This window comes from Rattus rattus, chromosome 16 (assembly GCF_011064425.1).
Source record: "Rattus rattus isolate New Zealand chromosome 16, Rrattus_CSIRO_v1, whole genome shotgun sequence".
Taxonomy (NCBI): Eukaryota; Metazoa; Chordata; class Mammalia; order Rodentia; family Muridae; genus Rattus; species Rattus rattus.
In genome coordinates this window covers 39,336,550-39,357,628 of record NC_046169.1, presented here as the reverse complement: position 1 = coordinate 39,357,628, position 21,079 = coordinate 39,336,550, and the positions used below count along the sequence as shown (strand labels likewise).

At 54.2% G+C, this 21,079-nt stretch overlaps 1 protein-coding gene across 4 annotated transcripts in view; it reads left to right on the top strand.

Annotated features, from left to right (window-relative positions):
- The window catches only part of Fam222a (family with sequence similarity 222 member A), a 44,959-nt gene extending 26,714 nt beyond the window's left edge, over positions 1 to 18,245 (top strand). For all 4 annotated transcript variants that reach the window (XM_032886763.1, XM_032886764.1, XM_032886766.1 and 1 more), the window contains exon 3: positions 16,873 to 18,245. In XM_032886763.1, coding sequence (XP_032742654.1) covers positions 16,873 to 18,152 — 1,280 coding nt within the window. In that variant the 3' untranslated portion in view covers positions 18,153 to 18,245. The remainder of the gene's footprint in view (positions 1 to 16,872) is intronic.
- The last annotated feature ends 2,834 nt before the right edge of the window (positions 18,246 to 21,079 follow it).

Here is a 21,079-nt window from a genome sequence, read left to right as displayed (position 1 = left end):
AAGGAAGGAAGGGGTGGAGAGGCCCAAGCCCCTCCTCTCTGAGGCAGCCGATGTCCATTTCCTGTGTGCCCACAGATGTTCTATGGGCTTCAGCAAATGTGTACGCAAGCACATCTGACACGGGTCCAGCACTCGCTCGCTTGGCCAAGCATCCTCCAGGTCAGCTGCCAAAGAGCTGCCTCTTCCCGGGTTCCTTTCTCTGGCAAGGGATGAACTGTAATCTGGCCGGGCCCCCTGTTTAAACCGCTCACAGGAAAGGCTGTGTTGTCACAGGTGATGCTGTGGGTGTGTTCTGACAGCTCTAGCAGTCACACCTAGGGATGGTGTGCACCCCGGTGTCAAGGACCCACTTCCCCACATCTCGGCCCACACCTGTGGCAGACACAGTTTTACCTGTGTCGTCTTTATGATGACAGAAGTTCACTGGCGTTGTGTCCTGTCCTTTGACTTTGAACATTCCTTACATTCCTTATTTATTTATTTATTTATTTATTTTAATGGGGTAGGAGCTTCTGTCCATCTTGGATAGTGTGTGGGAGCTGCCTGGGTGTCTCACAGAGACTTCACATCTCCCCTGATTTGTCTTTTGTCTTAGATGATTCTGCCTCAGTTCATTTGTACTTCCTGATGTGGCTTTTGGGGTTTAAGGCGTACTTGCGTACTTAGAGGAGCCTTCCCAGGTGGCTTCTTAAAGGAAAATGATTTCCCCAAGGTTTTTTTCCTGCCTCCTTTTAAAAGTGTATGACTTACATGCTTCAAAAGGCTCCTCTCTCCCTCCCTCCCTCTCCCCCCCCCTTTGGTTTGAAAAGTGTTTGCCCAGTACTTGGTTGGCAGAGGCAGGTGGATCTCTGTGAGTTCGAGGCCAGGCAGCCCTACGTAGGGACCCTGTTTCATTTGTCTTGTGATTTACTGGTTGTAAAGTGGGAGGCTGAGAGATCTCTGTGTTCAGGACTCAGCCCAACGCTGCTTGCCCTCCCTTCTTTTCTGTTTGGTGGCCCTGGGAATTGAACCCACAGCTTTGCGTCTGCTAAGCAAGCTCTCTAACCACTGAGTTCGCCAACCAGGTCCACCATGTTCTTCTCATTCTCGTTCATCATCCCATCCCGTTTTGCTTTCATTTTTTTGAGGCAAGGCCTTGCGTAGGCCGGGGCTAGCCTTGTACTCACTGTGTGGCCAAAGACGGCTCTGGACTCCTGACCCCCGGCCTCTACCTCCCCAGTGCCAGGATACAGGTCACACTACGGACCCTGCTGTTTTCATTGCTGGGAGTTAGAAAACTCGGTTGAGTTTACCCAGCTACACCTGACCCTGTTCGGTGATGTCCGGGTACATTTCACAGAAGGCCACACAAGCAGGCAGGTGAGCCTCCTCATAGCAACTGAAACCCCACACCCAGTGACAGCCGCCCACTCCCTCCACCCCTCCCCCACAGGGAAATTCAACTCTGACCTTCATGATTGACTCATTGACACCGTGTGTATTCTTCTGTGGCTGTTCTTCTGCAATTCCATTTTGTGTGTGTGTGAGTGCACACATGTCACTAGGCACACGGTGGCGGTCAGAGGACAGCTTGCAGGAACCGGTTATCCATCCCCTTCCAAACTCATGTCCTCGGGCTTGGCGGCCAGCACCTAGCCCATCACAGAAGGCTCTCCAACGTCAGCCACACTGAAGAGTGGATAATACACGCTGGCTGTTCGTTAGGGCTCCTAGCTCTGTCAGTAAACCGCCCTGTCTCCACGGCAACTTCGTGTACTTGCCCTCTGACCCGAGGAGCCACTTACTTGTAAGTGTGGGACCTCAGATCCCAAGAAGAAATAGTGTTTAGCAATGCTGTCTTCATCTCCACCCCTTGCCCCGCCCCCAGCGAGACATGCCGTGTGTTCGTTCGGACTTCCTCTCGTGTCCCCTGGGAATGTCCCGAGTCGCTGCATGTAGCTCCCGTACGTTTGGGGCCCAGTTTGCTTCTGGAGAGGGGGGTGTTCTGATACAGCAGCTTCTCCCATAGGGGAGGCAGCTCTCTGAACGATGCTTCTGTTGCTGCCGTGAGGGCTTCCCAGGTCAGCCGCTCCAGTTATAGTCCGTGAGAAGGATCATGACACAGGTCTCGTACAGTCCAGGCGAGCGCTGATGTGCTATGCAATCGAGAGTGTGCTCACCGTCCCCACCCCACCCCACCCCGCCTGCCTTTCCCCGCAGAGTTGGGGTGATGGATGTGCACCACCATGCTTTGGGCTTTCTGTGTATGTTTTGTTTTGAGACCGGGTCTCACTTTGTAGCTCTGGCTGTCCTGGTGCCCTCTATGTAGATCAGGCTGGCCCCAAACTCACCGGTACTCAACTGTCTCCACCGCCCTAGTGCTAGGATTAAAGGTGTGCACCACCTCGTCTCCTATTTTATCTTTTGTTGACTGGAGTTGACTCTCTGACTGACATCGCTAGGACGTTTGATAAAACGGGAATCGGAGGTTGACTTGACCAAACACCTCCTTCACAGCTGGCATTTCCTGGGCATTCTTGGGAGTGTTGATACCTGTTATTTTTAAAATAAGAATGGGGGTCGGAACACTTCCCGGCAGCCTTGCACGTTAGGAGCATACGCTTTCTCCAGGTGGCCACTCTACGGCACACTTTCAGGATCAGAGCTGTTCTTTTAAATTCTTACCTTAATTAGAAAGACAGCTTTAAGACTCAAGAGATGGCTCAGCAGTTAAGAGCACTGGCTGCTCTTCCAGAGGTCCTGAGTTCAAATCCCAGCAACCACATGGTGGCTCACAACCATCTGTAATGGGATCCGATGCCCTCTTCTGATGTGTCTGAAGATAGAGACAGTGTACTTATAAATCTTTAAAAGAAGAGAGGGGGCTGGAGAGATGGCTCAGTGGTTAAGAGCACTGACTGCTCTTCCAAAGGTCCTGAGTTCAAATCCCAGCAACCACATGGTGGCTCACAACCATCTGTAATGAGATCTGATGCCCTCTTCTGGTGTGTCTGAACAGCTACAGTGTACTTATCTTAAATGAGAGAGACAGACAGAGACAGAGAGAGACAGCTTTAGCATCTGATAAAGCAGGCTCTTATAATGTAGCCCAGGCTACCTCAAATCTCCTCCCTCCTACAATGTCCTACCACGTCCGTTGTTGTCTGTAATTCCCCCACACACCCCCACCCCCGTCTGTGAAAGCTTCACTTCAGGGTGAACCAGCCCGTGTGCGCCACGTGGGGCCGGTGGCCTTTTAACACCGTTCACTGTTTCTGCTCTAATAATTGTTCTATGCTCCTGCTCCTTGAATGAGTCTGAGATCCAGGTTTTTCGCCGCTGAGTTTCCATAGGGCTGAGCGGAGTGGAGCAGCTCTTAGGCGGCATCTCTCCCGGTGCTGGGGATTTTCTGTGTGTGTGCAGCTTCATGTGGTGCAGCCGTAGAGGCCGGAGGATGACCTCAGTCAGGTTCCTGGGCTTGCTTGTTTGAGACAGCCTCTCTCACTTGGCTGCAACTTGCTGACTCGGCTGCCAGGGAGCCCCAGGCATTTGGCTGTTTTTGCTTCCCCGGTGCTGGGGTTACGGTCATGTGTCACCACGTCCCACTTAGTGGGTTCTAAGGGACACAGGCACTCTGCTGACTGGGCCATCTCCTAGCCTCTTCCCTCGTTCTTCCTGATTAGATTAGCTAATGATATGATCTACTGCCTTTCCCCAAAGATCCATCTATAGTATTTATTAGAAATATTACCCTTCTAGGGATTCTGATTCATTGATTTATCTTCTATTAAAATCGTAGGGCATTTTGAAGTTATTTTTTTGAGTTACAGACTTAAACCTTTACAGTGTTTTTTTAACTTAAATCATGTGTGTGGGAAGCAGTGTACCACGGCTGGCGTGTGGAGGCCGGAGGACAAGTTGCAGGACTCCGTTCCTTCCACCATGTGGGTCCCAGGTTTGGCATCAAGAGCCATTACCCGCTCACTGAGCCATCCTGCATGCCCTCTAATTATTTTTTTAAAGGGAAAAGGCTACAAAGTCTATATTTGTATTTTGAATTTTCCTTTCCAGTTTTCCAATTTTGGTTGATCTTTACTTCATTCTGACTTACCAGAGCCCCACCTGTCCATCTAAGCAGGATGCCTTCCTCGTGTCATGATCAGAGATGCTTCTAAAAATGTATTGAAGTCTGTGTGTCTAGGGACGTAGCTCTGGCAAGATGCCAGATCTTGTCTGGAGTCCGTGATACAAAGTAACCTCGGGTTTGGTTTGGTTTTCTCCGAGAACTTAGAAGCCGAACCTGCCTTTGGGAGTCAGTGCTTGTCTCACACGTGCTTCCTCTGTATTTCTCTGGATAACGGAGCTGCCCCCTGCTAGCGAGTTTCAGACTTGTTTCCCCTCTTAGAGTCAGTCCATCACGACACCTCAACCCCGTTTAATGTGCCTATTTTAGTACCGTAAACCTTATAGGAAATAAGTCCTTCTTTAAAAAAGCAAACCTATTTAACACTTTGGGGTTTGGATGTGACTTAGGATAGCTAATCTCTGCTTCTGAGTTCTAATTTTCTTGATAACCTTTGCCAGTTCTGCACTTGTGACTTCTCTGGGTTACTACGTTTAGATGCATCTCTCGTGCTGTCAAGTTGGATTAAGCTTTGTGACACAAACATGACCCCTCCCCCCACTTATTACTTACTTAGTGGTGTGGCCGATGTGTGTGTGTGTACTGAGCTCAAAGAGTTGGAGGATTTTGTTGTATTTCCTCTTGCGCTATGACCTGGGTGCTCTGCTTGTCTTCAGGTAGCTGGAGCTTCAACTGATCAAATCCGTGTGTGTGTGCGCATGTATGTGTGTGAGAGTTGTGTGTGTGTATGAGTGTATGTGTGTGTGCATGTATGTGAGAGTTGTATGAGTGTGTGTGTCTGTGTGCATGTATGTGTGTGAGAGTTGTGTGTATGAGTATGTGTGTAAGTGTGTGTATGAGTGTGTTGCCAGAGGGTGAGTGACATCAAGTGCCTTCCTCTGCTCTCCACTGTCTCTAAACACAGTGCTCACCAAGGACCTCCTTGTCCCTCTGCCTCCCCTTCACATCCAGCCAAGGATGTGAGCTCAAGTCCTCCTGGTTTGAGGCAGGTCCTCTATGGGCGGAGTCATCCCCACCCTACCCCGCCCAGTTCTGTTTCTAGCTGTGTCATTTTTCCCTAAGAAAATGTCGAAATCAGTGTGTTCTGCCACTGCTCCCTAGAGCTGGCTTTGCATCTGCAAGTGGCATCTTCTGGTGAAAGTGAGAGTGCTCTGCCCTGGAACCGGTTCCCTTCCGGGGTCAACAGCGCCATCGCAGCAGCCCTCGCTGCTCCCACATTTCACTGTGGCCTCAGGAAGTAAGATGGCAGCACCAGTGCTTTCAGCCTCGCATTCCACCCTCCGCAGCCAGCTGGCCCCGGAGTGCTGCTGGGTGACCTCAGGCGATCAGTATTCTGGATTTCCCACATACCAAATGCTCTAAGCTTTGCCTTTTAAGCTGAAAGAGTTAAAGAAAATGAAGCTTCATGCCGCCCTCCATCCCCTAGACCCTTCTTTCCAACTTAGATGTCTTCCGCGTCCTTCCTTTACCGAACTGTCACGGGTTGACCTGTTTGCAGCCCCTTCCTGGGCCCATAGCCTCTTGTGATGGTTTGGATGTGCTTGGGCCAGGAAGTGGCACTATCAGGAGGTGTGGCCTTGGAGTGGGTGTGGCCTTGCTAGAGGAGGTGTGGCCTTCTTGGGATGGGTGTGGCCCTGTTGGAGGAGGTATGGCCTTGTTGGAGGGGGTGTGGCCTTGGAGGTGTGGCCCTGTTGGAGTGGGTGTGGCCCTGTGGGCTTGGGCTTTAAGACCCTCATCCTAGCTGCCAGAAGTCAGTCTTCTGCTAGCAGCCTTCAGATGAAGATATAGAACTCTCAGCTCCTCCTGCACCAGGCCTGCCTGGATGCTGCCATGTTCCCACCTTGATGATAATGAACTGAACCTCTGAACCTGTAAGCCAGCCCCAATTACATGTCCTTATAAAAAAAGTTGCTTTGGTCATGGTGTCTGTTCACAGCAGTAAAACCCTAACTGAGACAGACACTAAGCCTGGCTTTCATGGTCCCCCTACACACACACACACACACACACACACACACACACACACCCATTTCTCCCTCTGTGCCTTCTCTCTCCCTATGCTTTGTGGAGCGTTCACACCTCCCCTTGCTCCACTACTTTACAAAAACAGTGGCTTTTACTACCGGTCTTCCGGTCAGTACTACCCTGCATGAAGCACTGGGCTGTCACTGCCATCTCTCCGATGGTGGTAATCTCTTGGGGTGTCGTTCATACCACCCATGACCTTGCCCGAGCCTTATTTTGATGACGTCTGATGCTCATTCAACATGGCTTACCTCTGGAGGAAGTGAGCCTACCTTGCCTGGCTGCTCACCAGAAGTTTTTGCAGGGCTCAGAAGAGCTGAGGCCATGTCCGAGTGGGCTCTGAGGGCCTTGCATCCGCTGGATTGTCCTCCGTCACCACAGAGCAGTTAGGTTCCTGCCCTGTGCTCTTCAGCCGCCTATGTCCCATGAGCCTCTCCTGTCTCTGGAAGAGGGACTGAGGCTTTGTGTTGGGGGTGTCCCCTGGTGTCCCCTGACTCAGCACATCACCACTTCCTGCTGTCCTCTGTCCCTCACCTGTTCTGCATTTTTGTTTGCATTCAGGCCTCGGCAGCCATGTGCAACCCTACACAGATGGAGAGGCACCATTAGTCACCTCAGGTCCGGCATCTGGGCTGTTTCTGGTTGAGTTCTAGGCGGGTCTTGTTCTCACAGGGTCTGTCCTTGTTTTCAGATAGGGTCTCAACATGTAGCCCAGGTTAGCCACAAACTCCTGGCAACCCCCCTGCTTCTGCCTCCTGCGTGCTGGGATTGTAGGCATGGCCCACCTTGCCTAGTTGGACAGCGGCTCTCATCTCTCTTGCCCCAAGCAGAATTCAAAGAGTGAAAGGGCTAGCCTGAGCTTCCCTGCTATGCCAGGTTAACACCAAGGTAGGAAGGTCTTGGTCAGGCTGTGGCCATCGAGAACTTGGGCAAACTAATCAGTGTTTTAGGACCTGCGTCCCCTTTTATAACGAAAGGGATCAGATCAACATCAACAAATCCAAAGGGTGGGGAGCCAGTCTGAGACCCTTGTCCCTTTCCTGTGTGAGGGGGATCCCAGTAGCCTGTCTTACAGAACTACAAAAGAACCAGCTGCCACAGGTTACATCTGTCAGAGCTGAGGACAGAGCAGGCTATCCCAGCTGACTATCGAAATGACGTGAACAGAACAGAGTGTGTGTGTCCCCCTCCCCTCCCTCAGGCCTAAGAGCCAAGCCATCCCCATTGGCCAGAGTTCCAGGGTCCCACGCAGGACCTGGTCACCCTTGCTGCAGAAACCTATGACTTAGATCTGCAGAATCTCAGCAGCTAACAAATATTTGACTTTTACAAACTTTGAGTTGTGCATTGCTGAAAATGCAGGCTCCACAGAGAGCCCCAGGGAGGTGCTCTGTAGCTGGAGGCTTGGGGGGCGGAGCTCAGGGATTGTTGTGCTCAAGGGCACTGTAGGGGGATGAGCAGTTTCCCAAGAGCAGTGGGCAGCCTTTGTCAGACCCTGGGGTTTACCATCTTCCCCCAAAGGGCCCAGGGACTGAGATGGATCTAAGGGTGTCGGGTGGAGTCAGGTCCTATCTGGACCCCATGCAGGACATGTGTGTGGCTCTAGGAGAGGGATTGGACAGTGGCAGCCAATCCCAACCGTTTGCCTGCTGCCTCCTTGGCCTCAACATCTGTCTCTCCAGCAGTGTGAGAGGTTCCCCACCCCTGAGCATCTCCATGGAAGAGAACCACTGAAGGGCACGGAACCCAAGATGGGGTGGACTTTTCAGTCCAACTCCCACCCTTACTCACAGTTGGACATTCCCTGTGACCTGCCACTGGGAGCTTCTGCCCCAGTGAGCTTCAAGCCACTAGCATTTCAATAGAGGCCACCGGCTCCAGTCACAAAATGGGCCAGCAAGATGGCTCAATAGGTGGGCTTGTGGCCAAGCCTGATGACCCAAGTTCAGTCCCTGAGACAAGACAGCGGAGGGAGAGAGCTGACTCTTATAAGTTGTCCTTTAACCTCCACATACGTTGCCTTCCCACCCACAGAATAAAAATGTAAAAGATAAACTATAAGAGACAGGTGCATCAGACTGTCCTTCCTGAGGGGGAGGAAGGTCTGGTGTGCCAGGCCCCTGCCCCTCGTCTGTCTGGAGGATCCAGTCAGGCTCAAGTGCCGGTGAACCCGAGGGCTTGGAACTTGGTGGGAGCAAAGACCCCAGGCCACACTGCCTGTCCACAGGGAGAGAAAGAAAACACACACACACAAAGATCACACATACAACACCCGGGAGAAGACTGACTCTAAACGGCCTTCTACCACAGAGGATGCTGGGCTTCGTGTGTGGACAGCCACTTCCACCCTTAGGTCACCCAGCCCGGTGTACCTTACTGCCCAACAGCCATCCGAGCGCTGAAAGCAAAGGTGTGACTGTTCTGACGATGGTGGGTGGGCATGGCAAGAGCTCTTACTTAGCAAAGACCTCAGTTCCAGCCCCACAGCCCTTTATTTTGTGTTGCGCGCGGAGGCAGGAGCTCCCGCTGCAGCCCAAGCAAGTCTCAAATTACAGCAACCCTCTTGCCTCAGCCTCTTGGGCGCCGGGTTACAGGTGTGTGCCCACACCCGGCTACTCTGTGTCTTTATTATAGTCAGGGCGTTTTTTAATGTGTTTCATGTGCTCACCAGCTTTTGCGTGTCGTCTTTGGAAGTGTCTCTGCAGCTCTTCGTCCAACGCAGTTCCTCACCTCTCCCTTGGGTTATCCAGGTCCCAAGTGCATTCTGGGTACGGGTCCTATTTCACGCTTGTGGTGTGTGAATCTTTTCCCATTCTAGAGCTGTCTTCATCGGACTTCCCAACCCCACTTTGAGGCAGGAACTGTTGGATTCTAGTGGCATCCATTTCTTTTGTTAGGGTGCTTTTAGATGAGGTGAGGTATCGTGTGACCCAAGCTGTTCCACGGGTCTTTAGGCCAGGGAATATGCAGTGGGTGGAAGCACCAGCTGTCAAGTTCGAGGACTGAGTCACTACCCAAGACCCACATGGTGGATAAAGTTGTAGCCCCGTGCACACGTGGGATGTGCTTGCTCTCCATCCCCACGTGTAATAAATGAATAAAAGGGGTTAGAAAATTTTTAGCTTTTCTTTTTTTTATTGACAGTGTTCTGCCTGCATATTTCCTGTGCGCCAGAAGAGGGCGCCAGATCCCACTACAATTGGTTGTGAGCCACCATGGGGTTGCTGGGATTTGAACTCAGGACTCTGGAAGAGCAATCAGTGCTCTTAACCGCTGAGGCATCTCTCTAGCCCAATTTTTAGCTTCTCCATGTAGGCCCCTGATATATCGAGGTGATTTTTGTATGACATGATCCAATCTCATAGGACAACGACCAGCTTTCTCCCTACTGAATGGTTCTGTGAATTTCACATCGGACTCTCTAGTACCCTGCCGTACTGCTCTTGCCTCTCCTTATGCCTGGTCCCCACCGGGGCCTGAGTCTTGTAATTTGGCTTCAAAATTAGAAATGGTTTGGGCTTTTCTGGATCCCCAGAAGTTTCTGCAAGGAGGCCAGCTGAGATTCTAACAGGAATGGCAGGGTCTGGGACGCCAACCCCAAGTCTCTCCGTGCAGGAAAATGGGATGTCTTCCCATTTACTGGAGTCGTTTCTTTCAACGTCTTGTCACTTTCAGACCATTTTGTTCTTTCTGTTACAATGTATCCCTGGGTATCCTATTATTTTCCATGCTGTTAGAAAGAGAATTGGTGTTTTGTTTCGTTTTCTGTCCTTTGTTTCTCCCAGTGCCGGGGATGGAACCCAGGGCCTTGTGTGTTTGCTCAACGGCTGTTCTACCGCTGAGCTACAGCCTCGGACCTGGTATTTAATGCTACTTCCTGAAGTGTGAACATAGAGAACTAGAACTGAGAGAAGGTAGAGCTCTGGCAGTGGACAAAGGACAGGAGAGCCAGAGAGGAGGCTGGGCATGGCAGGAATGAGTCAGGCTGACCTACCTGCGGAGGGTGCAGACTAAACAGCCAAGCTAAAGGGGAGAGGGGTAAGAAATCCTGAGACTCAGGTGAGGGACAGTCACGTTAGGGTGAGGAAGGATGGAAGTGTCCGCCAGCCCCGCCTTCTGGGCTTCAGAGGCCACCCTAAGGCTCCAGCCAGCACTTGAGGAAGGCCTGGGGAGTGCCTACCTGTTCCAGTATGTGCAGGATGCCCCCCTGATTAGGCACACGTGGCTTCATTCATGTGCCCAAGCATCTGAACCTTCTCTCACCCCGAGAGCTATTATCACCCCAAGCCCAGGAGGTCCCCAGCCATTAACAGAGCATGCCTGCAATTATCCAGGGTCTGATCCTCTGGTCAACCACGAGGGGTCAGTAGGCGCAGCAGATGGAGGTCCCTGGGACAGCCAGCAAGGTGCCCAGCAGCAGCCGCCTCCTGTGACGGCTTGAGTCCTTCCCAATAAAGACCAGAGAACAGCTGTTCTCCCCTGCCCAGTAGCCTCCCAGCCCCTCCCGATCGACCTCATTAGGCATTCTGCTGGTGCCACCAGCTAATTAGTGTCACGTTAATTGAGCATTCAGGAGGCTGCCACCTCCAAGGGCGGAGTGTCACGGTGAAGGGGAATACAGATGAAGGGTGGTGCCCAGGGACCCTTTCCGTCCTGGAAGAGGACCCACACACCCCTCCCTCCTCATCTCAACACAGAATGCCCTGGGACTTCCTGATCCTCCAGGAGGGAGAGACAGCGGATGAGGAAAGGAAATGCTACTAGCCCGGCACTCCTTTGGGAAGAGGGCAGCCCCGTTCTGTACCCTGAAACCTGAGATCCCCTGGAACTACTGCTCCAGGGATGTGTGCCATGAATCAGGAGGGGCCTGGCCACCAGTTCGAAGCTGCTGTCTGCAGCCTCTTGGTCCTGAGCAGGTCCCTGCCTTCCAGAGCCCCACTCTGTGTAATGGAGCCAGCCCCAGTATCTACCTCACAAAGCACAGCCTGTCCCCAGTGATCCAGGCCTGGATCCTGCAGCAGGTCTGGGGCACAGAACCAGGAATTCTAGGCTGGCGACTCCACACTCCCCCTTGAACAAGTAATTCTTTGCGTGCTTAAGTCTCTCGGAACCTAGAAGCCACCGCCCTTTCAAGAACCAAGGCCTCATGGTCAAAGTGAAGCCTGAGAACCAATTCTAGTCTTAGCTCCTCAGTGCTGTGGACCCCACAGTGGAGCCCCGCCCTCCCTTCCCTGCCTGGCAGCCAAGCAGTGAAGCCATCTCTTGTCTCCCTGAGGCAACATTAAACTCCACTCAGAGGGCTGGTTTTAATTGGCTTAATATACTCGTTAATAACCGCATCTATTTAACGCACCTGTAAAAGGCCCATAACATTAACTTAATGGCAGCGACAGTTCGCCCGGCACTTCCTACCAGCCTTTTAAATCTCCAGACAAGCCTTTAATGGGGGCTTCATGGATGGAGATGGATTGGGGGGAGAGATGAACAGGGAGAGGCAGCCCGGGTCACCCTTGCTTGATGCCCGCTGTCCCCGAGTGCCTAACCTTTCCTGAGAAACCAGGCCTCCCCCAGAGCGGTCTCAGGAGGGCACAGTACCTGGCCCAGAGGAAGCACATGACAGACACAGGACCTGTGACGGGAAAGGAGACTGCAGAGGGAGAGGCGGGCAGTACCTCCAATGTTGCCTTGAACACCAGTAGTGGAGCTTCAGAAGAGTCATTGTGATCAGTGTCCAAGGACACAAGGAAGTCCGGCCCCTCCAATCTGCTCCTGAGACCCTCCGGGGCTCACACAGTGGGAAGCCAGTTTACTACAGGCTCAGAGAAGGTCGGCGATGGCCCTGAGGCACACAGGGTAGACTTAAAAGCCTGTCACCTGCCTCCTACTCCCCACCCCACTTTCTCCAGCCAGGCACACTTAGTACCCCACTAGAGATGGACACAGTTCTATGGATTAACCTGTTAGGGTCCTTGTAACCCTATCAGCCCTGCACCACCAGCTAGGGACCAAACCTCAGACGCATCAGGGGGATATTCTATATTCATCCCTGGGGAACTTAACACTTAGAGCAAGCACCCAGATGACCACAGTGGCCCCGGGGCCAACACCGAGCTCTCTGTGTTGCCAGCCCCTCTAGAGGTTACTTCCTCACTGACCACCGGGTCCAAGCCAGGAGCCCCCTCCAGCCCATCATTCAGCCCACTGAACCTCACTGCTGATTCCCAAGGCAGCGAAGTAAACTATCCCAGGAATCTGTGCCAAGCAGCTAGTACACCCCAGACAGGACAGTACAGGACAGGAGTCTCCCGATAATGTTCCCCAGGGTGGAGGGAGAGCAGCTTAGGTCTTCTGAATGCAAGATACTTGTCTGTGGCCTCTCCACACAGCTGGGTGTAAGTGGAGGCCATGTGGCCTTTTACAGTTACCAGGAGTCGGTACTGGATACCTTTGATCCCAGCACTCGGGAGGTGGGGGCAGGCCAGCTCTGAAAACTTTTGTGAGGTCTACAAGGTGAGTTTTAGGAGAGAGAGAGAGAGAGAGAGAGAGAGAGAGAGAGAGAGAGAGAGAGATATTGGGTGAGTGGGTGGATGAGGGGTAGATGGATGAATGAGTGGATGTATAGACAGACAGATGATAGGATAAGAAAAATGGATGGGGGGGCTGGAGAGATGGCTCAGCGGTTAAGAGCACTGACTGCCCTTCCAGAGATCCTGAGTTCAATTCCCAGCAACCACATGGTGGCTCACAACCATCTGTAATGGGATCCGATGCCCTCTTCTGGTGTGTGTGAAGACAGCTACAGGGTACTCACATAAATAAAATAAATAAATCTTAAAAAAAAAAAAAAAAAGACACTGTGGTTTGAAAAAAAAGAAAGGATGGATGGATAGATAGATAGGTAGATAGAAAGAAAAGTCAACTCATAAAAGCCACTCCTCTGCCCACCCACACTACATTCTCCCCAGTACAATCAAGCACTAATCCAGTCCACGTCAGGCAGGGGAATCAGACACCACTCTCTATGGGAGATGTGCCCAAGTACGCAGACCTGTCCACCACCCCGTCAGCCGTCTACCATCCTGTTTTTGGGCTTACTGCTGCCCGCCAGCACATCCAGGGTGCCAGCACCTTAGCTTGCTGCCTGCACAGTCGAGCCCAGGGAATGGTGTATTCCAGTGGGCAGGGGTCCCGAATGGATGTGTCTGCTGGTCCCTCCCATGATGAAGGTGCCAGGAGGAGGTTCCCCAAACCAGTTAGAACACGGGGCACTGAATCTCCCCCCTTCACCTGCCTGAGGAGCCCACTGTCACAGAGCCCCCCAGCCCTCCCATGAGGACCCCTCCCCTTCCCCTAGGGCCCTGTGTTTACCAAACAGACTGACAGCACGAGCGGGCGCTTGTGGCTGGGTTTTCGCCACAGAAAAGTCTGGAACTTTGCCAACCTGGGCCCAGGAGCCAAGTAGCCCAGGGCCCCAAGCCAAGTCCACCGCAAAGCAGGCTGTTTGAAGCACTGGGGGACAGCCAGAGAAAGTCTTTTGGGGACCAAGGTTTAAGGTAGAGGCTACTATGTCAAAGGTGTGCATGGAGGCCATGGTTTAAAGCGGGTTTGTGATTGGGGGCTCCAGCAGCCATGGCCATGTCTGAGGCTTACCAAGCACCAGCCAGGAAACAGTGTCTGCCCAAGCAGTCTCTGTCTGTCTGTCTGTCTCTGTCTCTGTCTCTCTCTCCCTCCCTCCCTCTCTCTCTATCTTCCCCCTCGAAGTTAGATGATGACCTCCCGAAGGTGGCCCCAGCCCCTCTAGGCCCCACCTGGGGTGGAGTAGATTGACCTAGCTCTGACCTTGGCTGGTTGTAACCTCTAATCTCTTCAACTGAAAAGTAGAGACCCGTATGTCATCTTACCTTGTGACCTTACAGCTGTTGGGACTCAGAAACCCAAGGGTCCCTCAGGCCCAGCTGGGACCAAACTCTGCTTCCAACAAGACTTTCAAGGCCATTGCCTTGGCTTCAGCCATCTCCATAGCCTCTCCAAGGTCCTCGTCGAGTGACTCTGTGTTGTGGGAGACCCTTCCAAAGGGTCTTACTGATTATAAAGTTTAACCCTGCCTGTATGGCCCCCGGGCACTTGCAGGGACTTGAGTGGTTGGTCAGGAAGGCAGGTCTCCAAGCCAGCTGCCACATGTCACATCCACCCACCCTACATACGTCAGAGGGATGCCATCCCCTTCCCTCACACAGTCATCTGGCCCTCCATACACGAGCCACCCAGTCACCGCTGGCAGAGAGGCCCCATATCCACAATCATCCTCCTGCTCTTCCTCAGCACCCTAGACGAACCACCACACGCAGTATGCCCACCGACCACATGGGGGCGATGGTGCGCCCTCTTTGGGTAACAAGACCAGAGAACAACCCTCTCTCTTTTTCTTCCTTAAGGTTTTGAGCACCTAATTTATTCCATCCATTAGATAGATTTTGTAGATTTAATCATTTTCACAGTTGGTGGCTCATTGGATACTCAAGATAAACTCGGAACGAAAGCATAACGCAGAGGGCAAATGAGTTTTCGCACCGCAATGGTAGACGCTTGCCTGGAAAGAGAGTTTAAGGGGGTTTCATTTTCTCCCCTCCCGGCAGCTGCTTTTGCTGAGTCTGGTAGGTTTCCATAGCTAATTTCACCAGTTTCGTTCATCTGTAAAATTGCATAAAAGTGACATTTTTTTGTGCTCATTATAGCAACTGCTGATTTATGGCCGGCGAGTGAAGAGCTGGTCCCTTTTTTTGCGGGACTCTCAGAGCGGTGCTAAGTGCCCATGAAATTGCTTGTATAATGTAGTTTAAATCCAATCGCAGAGAAAGATTCCCCCATTGGCCAAAGTGACATTTCCATTCTCCACACCAAGTTTATTTTAGGCTACTTAAGAGCAGGGGATGCCCAGGGCCGGGCAGGGCAGGGGTGGATATACCTGCTGGGCCCGGGTTAGCCCCCAAGATTGAGAGGCGAAGGGGTGCTTACCCACTCCATGTTGGCACCGCCCCCCACTGCATCACCATCTGTAGCTGTGCAGGACCCTGAGCAAAGCACTTGCTGACCCGTGGGGCTGGACAGATCTCTCCTCCAAGTCTGTTGCCATACACTTTGGAATGTGAAGCAGCCACCCGGTCCACCGGAAGCCGCCAGTGTACACACCCTAGTCGTGACAGGCGTAGATCTCCGAACGTTTGGAGTGCCCAGAGTACTGAGAGGCCACTCTGGTGTGTGCAGACCCTGTCTCTGCTGGCATGAGCTCTCCCAGCTGCCTCTGGTGACCCTGTCTGGGGGAGCTAACTCCTGGCCTCTCTGCCAGCCGTGACTGTGTGGCTTGAGTATGCTGCTGGCCTCCCAAATACAGAGAACCTTCATCCACACTAACGCCACACAAGGCTGCACAGGTCAGGGCTCTGGGACCAGACAGGAGGCCTCCGATTGAAAGGACCACATAGGGGTTGGGGATTTAGCTCAGTGGTAGAGTGCTTACCTAGCAAGCACAAGGCCCTGGGTTCTGTCCCCAGCTCCGAAAAAAAGAAAAAAGAAAAAAAAGAAAGGACCGCATAGGTATCACTCTCTGGTGAGGCCCTGCCCTGGGCCAGAGTTGAACAACACAGATCCCCCCCCCCTTAGATCTGCCTCATGTGCAGGGACCTGCTAAACCCTCCCAGATACCGGAGGAGGTAGCCTTGGTAGCAGCATTGCCCTACTTTACAGACGAAGAAAGGGAGGCGCTCGGCATGGTGAAACCCTTTGCCTGAATTCCCCGGAGTTACAATATCCTGGCCCTGCGCACTCTGCCTCACCCCACTTGGTACAGCCAAGGTCACCCTGCTGACCTAGCACCACTCTTATCCCCCTTCCACAGGTGGGAAGCCTGATGGCTCGTGTAAGCGCACAGCTCGTCCAGGACTACACAAGCCCACCTACCCATGGCTCCACCCAGACCCCCACACACCAGCACCTGTACAGGTCCCCCTGTATGCCACACTGACCCCTGGCCATGTCCCCCTGCCTCAGAGGAAGCTGTAGGCTAGGCTCTAGAATGGCGTCAGGGGTGTGGGAAGAGGGTCTTCAGACCAGCAGCTCCCCTACTCCCCTCGTGGCAGAGCGGGTTGTGGCCACCTGCAGTAAGTCTCACAAGCTAGAATGTCACACCCAGTATTAACAGGGCAGCCACCAGGAGCACCCCGAGTCGGATCCATCTCGCCCTGCCTGGGACACTAGCACAGCTAGTCTGTTGCTGGAAGTGGGTTAGGGCCTCGGGTGCTCGATTGGTAGGGCCTTGCCTGGCGTGGTGAGGCTCCGGGTTGGAATCCAGGCAGTGCATAGCAGGGCGTAACGGCACACACGGGGATACCCGGAAGGGAAGGGCAGAGGAATCAGAGCTTCAAGGTTATTCCTGTATATGCACCTAGTTTGAGGGCAACTTGGAGCACGCACGCACGCACGCACGCACAGGTTCCTATCTCAAAGAGGAAAAAGCTTGCCTGTGGCTGAGGACTGGTGGGGCCTGTGTCTCACCTTGCACACGTGTGCAGCTACCTCTCTGAACCATATGTTTTGGTCCAGACATTGGAAGTGTGGGAGGAATGGGGAAAAGTGAGGGGTAAGGGGACCGGGCAGTTCCAGAGCCGGTGAGGAGCGAGGGGCTGTGGCTGCCGGCCTGTTTCTCACTTGTGCCTCTGTCCCTGCAGGTGAGTCGGTGGCCAGCTCTATGCCTTCCTCCCGCTACCCAAGCCCAGCCGAGCTGGACGCGTATGCCGAGAAGGTGGCCAACAGCCCCCTGTCCATCAAGATCTTCCCCACCAACATCCGAGTGCCGCAGCACAAGCACTTGAGCCGCACGGTCAACGGCTATGACACCAGCGGCCAGCGTTATAACCCCTACCCTCAGCACACCACTGGCTACCAGGGCCTGCTGGCCATCGTCAAGGCTGCGGTCTCCTCCACTGCCGCCGCGCCTGCCGGGCACACCAAGAGCGTGCTCAAGAGCGTGGAGGGCAAGCGGACCAAACTGTCGCCGGCCACCGTGCAGGTGGGCATTGCACCCTACCCAGTGCCTAGCACCCTGGGGCCCTTGGCCTACCCGAAGCCACCCGAGGCACCTGCACCACCGCCTAACCTGCCTGCGGCAGCCACTGCCACCTCTGTGATCCCTCTGCCGGGCCGGGGCCTGCCCCTGCCCCCCTCAAACCTACCCTCCATCCATAGCATCCTATACCAGCTCAACCAGCAGTGCCAGGCCCCAGGTGCCGCACCGAGCGCCTGTCAGGGCGTGGCCGTGCCCCACCCCAGTCCAGCCAAGCACGGCCCGGTGCCTAGTTTTCCTAGAGTGGCTTACTCGGCCACAGCCGGTCTGCCAGACTGCCGGAAGGGCACAGAACTGAGCCAAGGAGCCACACCAGCCCTGACACTGGCTGGGGCCACCAAACCTGCAGGGTACTCGGAAGGCGGCCTGGATTACCTGCTGTGGCCACAGAAGCCACCCCCGCCCCCACCCCAGCCGCTGCGGGCCTACGGTAGCAGCACCGTCGCCAGCAAGTCCCCAGAGACTTGCGGCGGGAGGGCATTCGAGAGGGCCAACGGGTCGCCCCACAACTGCGGCATGGGGCTACCCGGCGGCTTTACCGTGGGCCAGTACTTCGCCGCCCCTTGGAACAGTGTTCTGGTGACGCCTACTAGTGACTGTTACAATGCAGCCGCTGCTGCCGCCGCCGTAGTGACAGAGCTGGGGCCAGGAGCCGCCCGGGAGCTAGCCGGGCCTCCTGTTGACACGCTCTCAGGCCTGACCAGCAAGAGCGTGTGTAACACAGCGGTACTGAGCAGCAGTCTCCAGTCGCTGGAGTATCTCATCAACGACATCCGGCCACCCTGCATCAAGGAACAGATGCTAGGCAAGGGCTACGAGACGGTGGCCGTGCCCCGGCTGCTGGACCACCAGCACGCCCACATCCGCCTACCTGTCTACAGATAAGGTCTGCCCTGCGGGCACGTGGACAGATGGACAGGGTGCAGGCGGTGGCAGGCCATAGCACTGGGCAGGGAGCTCGCAGGGCGCCCCGCCCGCCCGCCCTGTGTCCACAGGGAAGCCAGGCTGGTTACCTCCTCACTACAGTGGGCAGGCGGGTCGACCTCACACACCAGGGCTTCTCCCCCCTCCCCACACTTGCTACCCCAGGAAGCAGGGAGGGTCCGGGGCAGGCTGCAAGGTTCATCCAGGCAGGGAGAGAGGGCCTTCTGCAAACAAGAAGTTCCTTCTGGGTCTCCAGCAGAGGGGTGCTCCTCACCCCGTGTCATACATACACTGGGTCTCTACCCACAACCTCCCGGTCTCAGAAAGGGAGCAGAGGGGATCCGCAGCTCGTCCCTGGGTCCAAAGTGCCCCACCCCCCACCAACTAATCCAGGTGAAGACCACCCTGACTCCAGACTCCCAGAGGCCTCAGGACTACCAGCCCCGTTCCTGCTGACCTTCCCCCAACCCACCCACCCCCCCCACTTGGAATCACGCCCGCCCTACTCTGTGCACCCCAGACCAACCTCTCCTCCGTCCCCTCCAGTACATTTCACAGGGCTGCTGGGAACAGCTGGTGCGTGGCTCGCACAAGGGCACCTCGCCCAAGGAGACTCCACATGCAACCTAGACTTGTATATTTATTACAACCGTCTGCATTTCAAGGAAGGGACACCATCTTCCTATCCGCACAAAGATGTCACCGGGTGTGCTAACAAGGGACCTGTAAATTCAGGCTCCATTCGCAAGGACGATCTTGCCTTCATGTGTCGGGGTCTCCTGGGGACCAGTGGGAGGGTGACCTGGCTATAACTGGAATACCCAATCCAGCTCCTATTCTACAACACCCCCTCCCCCAGGCCTGGCCTGTACTGCTGGGGGCGGGGCGGGGGAGGGGGTTTAGATAAGCCCAGAAGTCCTCAAGGCCTGCAGTCCCCTGGCCCCGCAGGCCCTAGGCGTTCTGGAAGGAAGCGGTACTGTATCTCTCCAAGGCCTGTCTGAGCACTAAGTGCATTTACAAATCTCTGAGAATGTTTTTTTTATACTAAAATTGACCGTTATATTCTACTGTGAGAAGTGCGGTCTGTCTGCACTATATTGTTTTAAAAACGAAGAGAAAGAAGAAAAAAAAAGGAAAACAGACGGTGTCTCAGCTGTGGGTTTGCTGTGAAGCTGTTCTCTCTCTCTCGATGGCTCCCCCACCTCAGGGATCCACGGGAGCCTTGTGGGGGGGGTAGCATAAAGGGCGTGCCCTGCCCAAGTTATTACGAAGCTCTTCAAGATGAGTGCTATCTAGAAGATAATGTTATCCCATGTCTTAGGAGTCACCTCACAGGCTGGTGACCAATGGTCCATCCACAGGAGCAAAATCAAACCTGAGCCCCGGTAGCTTTTTCCCCCCGTTCTGGGGTGGCTCTGAAAACTCCCCATTGAAACTCCTTCCCTAGATCCTGTTGTCACCCTCCCAGCTTAAATGGTGGCAGTGTGGCTGAGAACAGGCTTGCCATCGTCCTGGCCAGCATGGATCATGCAGGCTGACACCTGGCATATACCCATACGCTTGCCAGTCCTGTCACTGGAGCTTGTCATTCACCAGGGACTAGTTGTACCTCCCAGAAACTCACAACATCCTTGTAAGGTGGGAAGTCAGTCTAAGCTTACACTCCTGTGAGCCAGTTACCCCCATGGAGAAAGCCAAGAGCACACCTGTCCTACCACCTGCAGGGGAGCAGAGCACACCTGTCCTACCACCTGCAGGGGAGCAGAGCACACCTGTCCTACCAGACCTGCAGGAGTCAGAGTGCCCAGCAGATTGGCAGCTTGGAATAGGGGTCCCACCTCCTCAGCACAAGGGCTTCCTTGTGCTCTGCCCCCCAACCCCAACCTCCACACCTCTGTGCTGGGGAAATTCAGGATCTCCAATCCGAGGCAACCCCCCTGCCCCATACAGAACCCTGACCAGAGGTAGAACACTGCTCGCTCTATCCAGGACTTTCTAGTTCAACCAGGCCCTCGGCTGGGGCCACAGACTCCTGAAACCTTGCAGCCACCCCTGGTCTGTTCAGGAAATGGAGACTCAGTATCCGTGTGTGGGCAAGACCAGGTTTTTCTGTGTGAAGTTCATAAGCCAGGCACCTCTGCCTGTGGGGTATGGGAGACCAGGGCGAAGTCACAGTAGAGAATCAGCAGGTGACATGGTGACCTTGGTGGCCCCATCAGGTGAGGGATGAGATCACACCCATTTCCCAGAGCAGACACAAGGACCCAAGGAAAATAACAGCACCCACACACTGCCTAAAACCAAAGCCAGTGGGACACTCAGAGCCGAGACAGGCGTAGCAGACAGATGGACAGAGGGCTGAGCCCCTTGGCTACACTGAGCTGCTCTGAAGGAGGCTTTCTGCCAATGACCAGTAAAAACCATCAGGGACATCAGGAGTGGTGACAGAGCAGACCACCCTGCTATCAGCTGGGTCTGAGTCCAGAGCACCCCTCAGGGCATGAGCTAGGCCTCCGAGCCCACAGAGCAATCTGCCCCAAGGCTTGGTTCCTTCTCCCTGGGCCTCAGTTTCCCCTCTGGGAGCTGAGGTGACTGACCCAAAGAGCATTCTGGATCCCGTGGCACTGAGCCGTACTTTCACAATGACCCCAGTCACAACCAGACAGGACAGCCTCAGGACAGGTATGGTCACCAACGACGGAAGGTGACCCACCCACAGTCGAAGGCTCGGGGACTACGCAGCTTCCACGTGCAGAGCGCTCTGCACAGGTGAAGCTCCTGAGCTGCTGAGTGGCCCTCCCACTCCCTCCCCTCCGGACTCCTAGCCGCTCTGTGCGCGGCTGGGGGCAACAAACAGGCTGCGGGTTTCATCTGCCTTCAGCATGAAA